Source organism: Lacerta agilis, chromosome 1 (assembly GCF_009819535.1).
Source record: "Lacerta agilis isolate rLacAgi1 chromosome 1, rLacAgi1.pri, whole genome shotgun sequence".
Taxonomy (NCBI): Eukaryota; Metazoa; Chordata; class Lepidosauria; order Squamata; family Lacertidae; genus Lacerta; species Lacerta agilis.
The window spans coordinates 56,391,506-56,403,134 of NC_046312.1; the positions used below are offsets into that span (position 1 = coordinate 56,391,506).

General features: G+C 44.4%; 1 protein-coding gene across 8 annotated transcripts in view; it reads right to left on the reverse strand.

The window, feature by feature from the left end:
- PPFIA1 (PTPRF interacting protein alpha 1) overlaps positions 1-3,145 on the reverse strand; it is a 55,023-nt gene extending 51,878 nt beyond the window's left edge. For 5 of the 8 annotated variants that reach the window (XM_033150408.1, XM_033150391.1, XM_033150382.1 and 2 more), the window contains exons 1-2: positions 2,903-3,144; positions 1,272-1,535 (exon numbers count right to left, since the gene is read on the reverse strand). In XM_033150408.1, coding sequence (XP_033006299.1) covers positions 1,272-1,535 — 264 coding nt within the window. In that variant the 5' untranslated portion in view covers positions 2,903-3,144. Of the gene's footprint in view, positions 1-1,271; positions 1,536-2,902 lie in introns of all 8 variants that reach the window. The other 3 variants (XM_033150373.1, XM_033150347.1, XM_033150400.1) reach the window with 2 other exon arrangements.
- Between the last annotated feature and the right edge of the window lie 8,484 nt (positions 3,146-11,629).

Below are 11,629 nucleotides of genomic sequence, written 5' to 3' on the forward strand. Positions count from 1 at the left end.
CTCTGTTTAGATTGTTGGATCACAAGCCATTTAGGGGTCCCACCCAAACACTCATCCATCTAGTGTAGCATTGTTGAAAATGACTGCCAGTGGCTCTCCATGGTTTCAGATGGGTTTCTCCTTGTACTACCTGGAGATACTGGGACTGAATATGGGACATTTTGCATGTACTCTACAACTGAACTCCTATATTAAATATCAATTATCTGTTGCTATTTCTCCTGGCATTAACTGGAGGGATTCTATATTACAGAAGTCTTAAATTTATTGTATGCCAGCAACTGCCTGAGTCAACTACATCTGGTGACCACAGACTTGATCCAAAACCCAATTGAGCTCTGAAGCTCACACACCTTGGGACCAGTAACTCTTACAGGTGGGTTGGGCTTTTTCTTTATCATGAGAAAGAAAGGGATACCCTAGTGCTCGGGTGGCTAACTATTTTGCTAGAGAGCCTAACAGAATAGTGTCTGGCAGCTGCTGTTAATAGGATAGCCCAGCCTCTGACAGGAGAAAAGGACACAAAGGGTGCAGGGGTGGGGCCATAATGTGCTTGTTTTCTGATCTATAGAAACCTGACTGCAAACTATGATTGCTGCTACAACTATCTCCTGGCACAGAGAATGATCAAGATGACAATTTCTTAATATGGAGAAGAACAGTGGTTCACTATGTTTGACACCTCTAGATTCTCCCTCTCCCACTCTCTCCCCTCCCAAGAAATAATGGGGACACAACCAGAATTGTAGTTTTTTAAAATCTATAATCCCTCCAGTTGCTGCTCAGATTCTATATGTGCTTAATTCCACCACTCTAAAGATGAACCATACATTTCTTTAAGAGTAAAGCAATTCACCTTTAATGCCAATCAATTCTGTCAATTTACACTACTACACCAGCACTCTACTTACACTACTACAAACCTTACACAAAAGGTTTGCTTATTTTAACCTTAGAAATCTTGCTGGCCACCTTGATTACAAACTGTTATTTCGAAAAAAGCTAAAAAGCCACTTAAAGCTAAATTTACAAGGTTCTGAGAGTCTATCCTGTAACAACAGTGCACTATAAAGCAACCTTCAAAGTTTTCCTGCTCACATTAAACTTTTTGTCTCATATTTCCTATATTATTTCACTAAGCCAAGGAAAAAATCATGCTATGGGGTCTTCAAAGTGTTTCATTTAACTCACATGTTAATTCCTGAAGACAGTGATCTAAAGTTTAATGATATCAAAGTTTGCTTGTGTTTATATATATATATAAAACATACCTGTGGCAGTGCAGTATTAAGCTGTCGCTGTAGAGAATCCCTTTCATGACCAACTTCATGCAGTTTACCCTGTGTTAATGCTAGTGTCTCTTGAGTCTCTCGCAGTGTGTCCAAAAGGCGATCTCGTTCCTCCAACATGGATACCATTAATTGCTCGAAATGGGAATCAGCATCTGACTGTAGGGGGGAACCTGAACCATGGCTTCCACTTCCCCCTGAGGGAATCTCTGCCTCACTGATAGTTGGCATCACCTCGCACATCATCTTGAAATGAAATTTAAGACTTATTTAGTTATATCATTAACATGGCAAAAAATACAAATCCAGGGTAACAGAGCTTTTATGTGCAATGGTCTTCCCCGATGACATAAAGTACCCCACAACCTCATTAACTTATCTGAATGTAGCAATTGAGGTTTGTTCTCCGTGTCTTTACAACTGTGTCACATCAAATAACGTTTATGAGCTAAGTATAAAACAAATATGTATTACTAGTACAAACTGCTAACACAATACCTCATTTTCTAACTTGCTACTCCTAACAAGATTCTTATGCTACATTACCTATAACCTGACAAAACCAAATGCCTTTAAAGTCCTCAGATTCACTTAACATAATTGTTCAACACACTTTATCCTGTCAAATTTTATTAGAGGCAAAGGGGTGAATCACCCACATATTTGTGGGTGAGAATAGAAAATCTAATCTGCATTACAAGTACAGAACCACAGGCAGTAGTTATTAAGCAATGTAAATACGTTGATTTAAAGAACATGCATCTTATCCTGTATCTGCTACAAAACTTATAAGCAAGCTTATGATGCATATAAAATCAAAGATCTACATTAGAACTACAATCAATTATATGAAAAAATAGGTACCTCCAGGTTCTTAAAACTGCCCTCTGCCCTCATGAAAGCTAGCTAGGTTTTACTGTCTACATGAGCTTATTATTGTAGCTGCACAATCTCCATTACAGAAATTTGTTGCCATTAAAGTAGCATTAGAGCCTTTTTGCAGTTGGATGCCGTCATCAATTAATAAGCAGGCAGATTCTTAGGAAGTACAACACAAAAAGCAACCTCATGAACAAACAGAAGATCAAAGCACTAACAGCAATACAGCATCACTAGACCCTACAATGCATCACAAAAAGCCACCATGGGAACAAAATACAAAAGCATCAAAGCACATGTTAAACTATTTTAATAATAGTGACTATATAGCTCTTTAAGTTTTAATATGTATGTGGACATATACACTTCAGTACAGCATTACAAAATGTACAAAAAACTGAGTAAATGTGTCTGTTCCCTGACAAAACTGAACAGCAACTTTCTATTAAAGCCAACCAAATTAAGCAGTTCATCTAATAAAGTCCTTTATCCTTCCTTAGATGTTCATAAAGACTGAGCTAAACATAAGCAAGCTATTTTCTCAAGGGCCATGCAATGGGACCAATTCCACTCCCCATACGTTTATGATTATATAATGAAAAACTTCATTTATAATTCTTAGGCATTAATGAACATAATCAAAATGGAATGTATGTAGTTACTTTTCTCTTAGTTTTCTCATGTTTTATAGCTGCTAACTAAAATAATTTATAAGCTTCCATTGTTTCATTTACCTTGGTCGGTGAACAAAAAAGGCTTTGCCAGAGGCCAAAATTTTCCAGCAATATCAGCTCTTTTCAGCAACTCGGCATGATTTCCAAAAACATTTCAAATGGTAGAGCAGCCATCCAGCTTGACTACAAAATCCATTCATTAAATAATCCTTGAACCGCAAACAAGAGGATAAAGAATCTTGCTTGGAAAAGGAGATGGTCCAAAAGGAGCAGCAGCAGCAACTAGATAGGTCCTCTGGAGTAAAGAAACAGATACGGAACAACTCACGTCTTCAAGCAAGCTCCCTTCCTATCTAATCCTGGCTTACAAAAAAAAAAAAAAGCCAGGTTAGGAGAAGCGTGCGACCAAAAAAAAAAGGGCCAACTGTTTTCAGTGCTTCTAGGCCGACAATCAATCAACAGTGCACAGTATACAAAGCTCACTTTAGGTCACGATGGCGTTACTTTAAAAACCCCGAAGATACAAAAAAAAGTTGGGAGAACTCTATTCCCGCAGGAGCTGGGAGAGCGCTCCTCCAATCCTCCTCACGTTAGGCAGCGCAGGAACTATTCCTTCTTTCAGCTTCTCGGGTCTCTTGTGCCGCATTTATAATTCCTCTTAAGCGGGTTGTTGGTTGTTTTCTTTCAGAGAGAGGCGGCGGCGGGTAGCGGCGTGTGCGGTGGGGAAGCTTCAAGGGGGCGCAGAAGCCGTTCTGGGCATCTTCCCTGGAAGTTTAAAAAAAAGGGGGGGGAGCAGCCCTAATCCTTAATCCCCACCCCAAAGTGTAGAAATTGGATGGATAAACCAATAAAACGCAGAAGCGGCTGAAAAGTTGGAAGTGGTGGGGGGGGGGGGGGAGCCTGAAGTTGAGCTGCTTCTCCTCGGAGGTTCCCCTCTCACCAGGAGGGGGGAGAAGAGGGGGGAGGAAGGTGGGGCTTCGCTTCCCTTCCCCGGAGGCCTCGGCGGAGAGAGGCGAGCGCCCCTCACCCTCGAGCCCGGCCTTCCCACCCGCAGGTCGCTCCGCCTCCTCCTGCCGCCACCTCCGCATCCGAGGTGGCCACGGCGGCGGCGCTGCTGCTGCTGCTGCTCTCTCGGCGCTCCTCTGTCCCGCGGCGGCGGCCTCTGGCCCGGTAGGGTCCCGCTGGTGAGGCCGAGGAGAAGCTGAGTGAGTCCGGCCGCCGCCGCTGCTGCCTCCCAAGCCGGGCCCTCAGCCGCCGCCGCCTCCTCCTCCGCCGCCTCACCACCGCCGCCGCCGCCGCCGTTCGGAGTTTCGTCGCCGCCTCCCGCTGCTCCCGGCAGCCTCCGCGGCTCCTGCACACAACAGTGCGTGGCCCACAATGCACCGCGCGCGTCAAGGACTGGGCCGCTGCCTCGCGTCCTTCTCTCCCGACCCGGAGGCTCGGGGCCGCGGGTTCGAGACTCTGCTGCGGGGAGCCTCGCGATGGGGGCGCGGTTTTATACTGCTGTGATGGATGTTTATGGGGGCTACAAGTGGGATTGTGGAGAAGAACTTTTCTCTCTCTCTCTCTCTCTCTCTCTCTCCCGCGGGGGAAGGGGGAGACCAAGGCTGCAAATCCTGGGCAAGTTTACCCGGGAGTAAGCCCCGTGGAACGCAGTGCTGTCTTGCTTCCTAAATGAAGGGGCGTTTGGCTGCGCTGCCTCTTCACCCAAATAAGGTTCCACCAGCGGGCGGTCTGCGATCATCATCTGGGGGGCTCTGGGGCTGCTTTCCGTTGCCTCTTGCCATTCGTTGTTGGAGATCTGCACGCTCGTCCTGCCAGCAATGTTATTCCCCTTGTGAGTTGGAGGCGTAAGGCAGGCCCCGGGGGTGGGGGGGGGGAGGAGGGACTCGCTGGCAGGCATCTGGTACAAGGATGGAAAAGAAAACATACCTCCTAGCGGGGGTTTCTGAGGGCTTAGCTGCAGGGGATTAACATTTTTGTGAAGGGTGAAGAGGGTGGGGGAAGGGATCTGCCCCGGTTAATGAGTTACACGGTGAGCAATACTCAGCTGCTTCTCTTTCCGTCGTGTTCCTTGGGCACGAACTCCAATCCGGCCGGGGGTCGTTTCCCGGATCCTGGATTTTAATATGTAACGTCTGCAGCTGTTACATGTGCATTTGCAACAATCTTAAGAAGAGTTCAGAAATAACGATTAGGCGTTCCTAACTGGAAGTGGGGTGAGAAAAGCACACCTCTTTGGAAGTAAAGCCCACTGAATTTAGTGAGACTTCTGAATAAATACACATGGGATCGGCCTGTGTGTTGTACTCCAACACACTGAGCTTCTTGGGCTTGCCGATCAGAAGATCAGTGGTTCGAATCCCTGCAGCAGGGTGAGCAACCTAGCAGTTCAGAAGCACACTAGTGCAAGTAGATAAATAGGTACTGCTGCAGCGGGAAGGTAAACAGTGTTTCTGTGCACTCTGGTTTATGTCACGGTGTTCTGTTGCACCAGAAGGGGTTTAGTCATGGCCACATGACCCAAAAAGCTGTCTGTGGGCAAACACCAGCTCCCTCGACCTGATGAGATGAGCGCTGCAACCCCATAGTCACCTTTGACTGGGGGTCCTTTACCTTTACTTTTTTACTGCAACCAGTAGTTTATGGCAGCTCAGGACTCATCAACCTTCTTGGGCCCATGGGCACAAATGCAAACCAGATAAACTGTTGGGGCACCGCACACATGCCACAACCAAGCACACGCTGCACTTGAGGCTGCCCCCCACCCCCATTATTTCTTCTGCCTCATCTTACCCCAGCCCCAGGGAGCAGCTGCAGCACTGTCAAAGCCAGGAGGACAGCACAGCAGCACCTCATCTCAGATGCCAATACTGTATTTTTCTGTGCCTTCACATTTGAGAACCTTTCCCCTCTATAGAAACATTATTCTTTACCTATTTCGTGAAAGAAGGACAATTGTAAAAGGAAAAAGAGACCTTCACACTTGCATCATAGGAGCATTCATAGGTTTAAGGAGCATGTGAGACGGACATACTCATTTGATTGTCTGACCTCTCTCCCTCCCTCTCTGGATGGCAGTGAAACCAAGTTCCCATCACTATCCCAAAGAAGAGGAAACAGCAAACAAGTAGGAGCTCCTCTTTGCAGCAATCACTGTTCACTTCTTTGTCCATTCTCTTGGGAGAGAGCAGTGACAAAATAGTACTAGTGGCCTGTTCCACAGTGAGACAAGGTTTTTCTGCCGACAGCATCCTGCCCAAGGCCCCCCACCAAACAACAACATTCTGGAGCTGGCGCTGGTGTCTATAAAAACAGAGAAGTTGCTATGGAAAGGGTTTTATAAGGGTGGATTATTTGAAAGCCGCTGAGATAAATGAACAGAAAGATGTCAAGAATATCCTATTCACACCACCTGGGGAAATGGTGGTCATTCTTCATACCGATGTCAGCAACATGGTGCCCTTGAGGAGTCCCCTGATACCCATAAACCCCACCTTGCATTGCCTCCTTTGTCATGTGACGTCAGTTACTGCCCTCTCGAAATGTACAGAGAACCAAAGGAGGAAATCAGAAGAGCAATGCTGTTCTTCCCACTTCCTCTTCTAGCTCCATGCACTTTCCACAGCTCGGACTGGCCCCTGCACAGATGAACTGAGAGTGGGTGGGAAAGAGGAACAATCTGGGAGACTGCAAGGGGAGAAGATTGGGGTGACCAGCGGTGAGCATGTCGGTGCTGCATATAGGAAAAGCACTGAAGCCTAATTTGATTAATAGAATACTTGACCTCTAGGGTGTGGGGCTTTTATGCTGTACTCTAGACTCGGCCCCTTCATTCAGGTCATCAGTTACATTTTTCTACTGTTAAAGCTTTGTTTCATGTATGTACGTGAGCTGTTTACAGTGGACGCTCGGGTTGTGGATGTAATCCGTGACGGAGGCACGTCCGCAACCCGCAGCGTTCATATCACGCACATGCGCATGACGTATTTTGGCACTCATGCACGAAGCACAACTTAGTGCTTCTGTGCATGTGTGAGCGCCGAAACCCAGAACTAACCCGTTCCGGTACTTCTGGGTTCGGCACGGAGTGCAACCTGAAAAGACATAACCTGCAGCGGCCGTAACATGAGGTATGACTGTACTTCAGTGCATGAAAATACAATCTCTGCTAAAGAAGGAGAGGGTGGAATATCTTAACACTGGGTGAGTAAGAAAATAATTCCCTGACAGGAGAACTGATTTTTAGTCACCTCCCTCCAAAACACTGCAGGAGTCAGATTAGAGGTGGAGAGAGTGCCAGAGAGTGAGAAGGCATTAGAAAAATGGATGCTGTTGAAATTGCACAATATTTTCAGTTACCCACCACCCACCCCGGCTATCAAATCACATCTTACATCTGTTTCCATTGACTGAACCATACAGATCACAGATCTGGTACTTTCCAATGCTGGCATGGCACAAAAACATGAGGTGGTATTCCACTGAGCTACACTCAGAGTAGACTCATTGAAAGTAATGGGCCTAACTCAGTCATGCTCATTGATTTCTATGGGTCTACTCTGAGTAAACGTTAGCTGTATACCAGGGGTAGCTAACTCCCAAGAGACTACGATATACTGGTACTCACAGAGTTAAAAACTGGCAGTGATCTACCCCTTTTGGGGGAGTTCAGGTCAAAGTTATTGAGCTTTTTTTGGGAAGGAGGAAGGCTGATTTTTTAGGGGCTCAGGTCAGCCCCTTCTCTTGTTTTACAGAGAAGGAAAGCCCCATTTTTGGGGGGTGCAAGACAAAAAGAGCTTTTTTTAGGGGAGCCAAAGTTGTTGAGCTTCTTTGGGGGGGAGCCAGTGATCTACCAGTGATCTACCACAGACATCCAGTGATCTACTGGTAGATCACGATCTACCTGTTGGACGTGCCTGCTGTATACCACTAATGGATGCAACAGATGGGTTCTTTTGCTTCTCTTTTTTTTTAAGGGATCATTTGTGGGTGGTTTTATTGCCAGTGGAAAAATAATGAAGATTTGTGTGTAGGTTCTAATTTGATGGTGTTTGTGGGGAGTGTCTAAAATTCTTCAATTTCAAGAGGAGCTGTCTGAATTCTACTGGATATGACTTTTACCAGACCTCATAGGAAAACGCACAAAATGTGTGTGATGCACACACTTTTTCCATCTGTGAGAGAGAACTATCCAGGGGAAGCAGTCCTTATGGCATTCCTTAAAAAATTCCAAATATATCCTTCGTTTTTGAATGTATGTAAATTAACATGCTGGATTATGTCCATGGTTCCCTAGGTTCTTCACACATTCCTAAAATACAATTTTGAATAGGACACCTAGAAAGGAAGGAAAGTGAATGGATATATTGGTTTGGTTTTGATATGACAAGTAAAGAATTAGTTTGCCCACATGAAAATGGAACTATCCACGTTAAGAAAAGTTGAAGGCAGCAGAACAAAAAGTTATACAAAAAAAACAAAACCCCAGAAGATTTCAACTGGGGCTTTGCAGAGATGTTCATGGTCCATAGTATTTAAAAAACAACAACCCAACAACTAACGAGGGAAACGTGTCTAAACTGATAGTTGCTTTAGAAGGAGATTTTATCAGATCCATAACTTCAGGCTACTTGATGCAAAGGAAAGATAAGGGCTCATAAGAGAACCAGCTGGATGAATAAGGAGCTGTCGGATGTCCTGAAAACCAGAAAGGAAACATACAGGAAACAGCAGGACACACGATTACCAAAGTATATAAAGAAAGGCTTTTGTCACAGTTCCAGTTGAAATTCCTTTTGGTAAATAACAGATATTATGTTGCCCAGCTGATTGGAAACACACTACTGGATTGATCCAAAGTTAGTTGCGTCCTCGTTGCTCACACAAATGAGACTTACTATAGACCATAGCATTCCAACTTCACATCCCCAATGAACATCATAGCCTGCTCTTGATTTATGTTCATTGGGAGATGTGCATTTGGAGCTGCTCCGATGTTGAAGCAAATTGGGAAGATCTTGTGTAGGTGGGGAAATGTGAGTTAGTGAGTGCATATTAGAATATCTGCATGTATGAAGGAGCTCCTCTGGTGGGCTTAATGAATCATAAATGAATTTATCACAGGAATAATCAAAGGGAATTCTACATGGTTCTTTTCTTTCAGCATTTGCACTGATTATTTAGCACCACCAGTGTTTGTGGCATTTTATAGAGTACAAGAGGCGCTTATAATTTAAAATTATTTATGTGGCACACAGAGGAATGGGAAGGGAGTGCAGGCAGGCATAAATAGAGAAGGCATATGCAATTTTCTCCTCCCCTTGCACATATTTAAGTTTGGTTACAGGTGAGTGTTGTATGAGGATGTGAATAATATGCAAAGTTGATTGGTGTATTATCCACATCCTCATTCCCATGCCCTAATGTAACTTTTACCTGTGATTAAACTTAAGCTACACAGGTGGATGGGTGTATCTGTTAAAAATGCCATTTAGATCTCAAAACACTTAACTGGAAATTTAAAAATGAAATTTAATGAATAAAAAGATAAAGCACTATGTGAAAGAAAGAAAGAAAGAAAAATGTTTATAAATACTAGAGGGAAGTGGGTAGCTAGTCTCTAACACGGCTGAGAGGATTTGTGGATTATAATTGATCGCTGTCATGAGTTGAGCTCGAGTAGGAATGACTGAGATCACAGTAAGATTTTCTCCTTACATTTTGTTCTGGTGCACTGGCTTTCTGCTGCCTTGCCCATGGTCTAGGGTTTGTGCACTGCACAAGTTCTTTGTACTTAACAATTGCTAAAAGTAGGTCCTAAATGGGTAAAAATAATTCTTCTCTAACATGTGAGACAGATGTGAGACAGCTTTTATCATTTCATGCCTGACTCATTCTGGTGTGTCTTAAGGCTATTTTCCTTTTGTGTCTGGACCAGAAGATTCTCCTGACATACATAATGCCCATACTGTGCTGTATTCCCTACATTTTCCTATAACATTGCAGCATTCTGCTGGACAGAAGCCAGTCAGAGCTCCAGAGATGATGCAGTAGCTCAGTGCATAAGTCCATACATACCATATTAATGTAATGTTACTCTTATGGGACGGCGCATGCCTTGCACACAGAAGGTCCCAGGTTCAAACCCCCCCCCCCACACACACACACATCTCTGCTGAATAGGGTAGGGAAACATTCCTGCCAAAGTCCTGGAGAGCTGCTGCCAGTCAGTGCTGAGCTGGATGCGCCAGTGCTCTGACTTGGTGCGCAACAGCTGCCCATGCAACAGTGGTCATGTGGACATAACATTTACTATGTCCCAGCACAAAAAAATAAATGAATATAAATATACTAAGTACTTTGTGTGCATTTTATAAATGCCTACTAGTGATATTGCATCAGCCGGTTCTCTGCTATGACACAGCAGCAGGACATAACAATGGCCTGTGGGTGGGAAAGAAACTGCCATGGGACTACCAAAGGCTCTGCATGGTAGCGTCTTGAAGTCTTTTGGCCTTCAAGGAGCTGTGTAAAGGTAAAGGTACCCCTGACCATTAGGTCCAGTTGCAGATGACTCCGGGGTTGTGGCGCTCATCTCGCTTTACTGGCTGAGGGAGCTGACGTTTGTCTGCAGACAGTTTTTCCGGGTCATGTGGCCAGCATGACTAAGCCGCTTCTGGCGAACCAGAGCAGCGCACAGAAATGCCGTTTACCTTCCCGCCAGAGCGGTGCCTATTTATCTACTTGCACTTGACATGCTTTTGAACTGCTAGGTGGGCAGGAGCAGGGACCTAGCAACGGGAGCTCACCCCGTCACGGGGATTCGAACCACCGACCTTCTGATCGTCAAGCCCTAGGCTCTGTGATTTAGACCATAGCGCCACCCACATCCCTAAGGAGCTGTGTATCCTGGCCCAACTACTGTTTTTAGCTGTAGATGCTTGGGCAGATGTGAACAGGCAGGCAGTGGTACCTCCTTCCTAGGCATCAGTTGCCACAACTCCCAACAGCTCAACGGAAGCAGGCAGATCCTGGAAGTGCTGCCTGTCTTGTGTGAATGACATAGGGAAGGATAGGTTGGGGGTACACAGGTACAGTATTAGGCTTGTGAGATCTGCTTTAACTTACGTTTACTAGAACCATAAGACCCACCAGCCAGAGCAAGGCACAAGAAAGTGAACATTGCCCTAAGAATTAAGGATAGGATGTATCTCATGGATATAAAATTTACAGCATGTTATGGTTTAAGAGAAAATTATATGAAAATGATATATCATTGGTATCCAACACTGAGTAAAGTGGCAAAAGTGTATAAATGTAAAATAAAACAAATGTTGGAAATGTAAAGAGAAAGAAGTTTTTTTTTTATCATATATGGTGGTCTTGTAGTAAGCATAGCTGTCAACTTTTCCCTTTTCTTACGAGGAATCCTATTTGGAATAAGGGAATTTCCCTTAAAAAGGGGGAAAAGTTGACAGCTATGGTAGTAAGGTTAAAGCTTACTGGGAAATGATATATAATGAATTGAAAAGGATGTTCAAAATAACCTTTGTAAAAACAAACCAACCCCAGAAGCTTTCCTTTAGGGAATCATAGGGACAGAACTACCTAAATTATATAGAAATTTATTTATGTATGCTACTACAGCAGCAAGAATGCTACTCACCCAAAAATGGAAAGAAGCAGAAGTCCCAGCAAAGGAAGAATGGATACAAAAACTTATGGAATATGCAGAAATGGCAAAACTTACCGGAAGAATAAGAAATCAAGATAAAAAAAACTTTT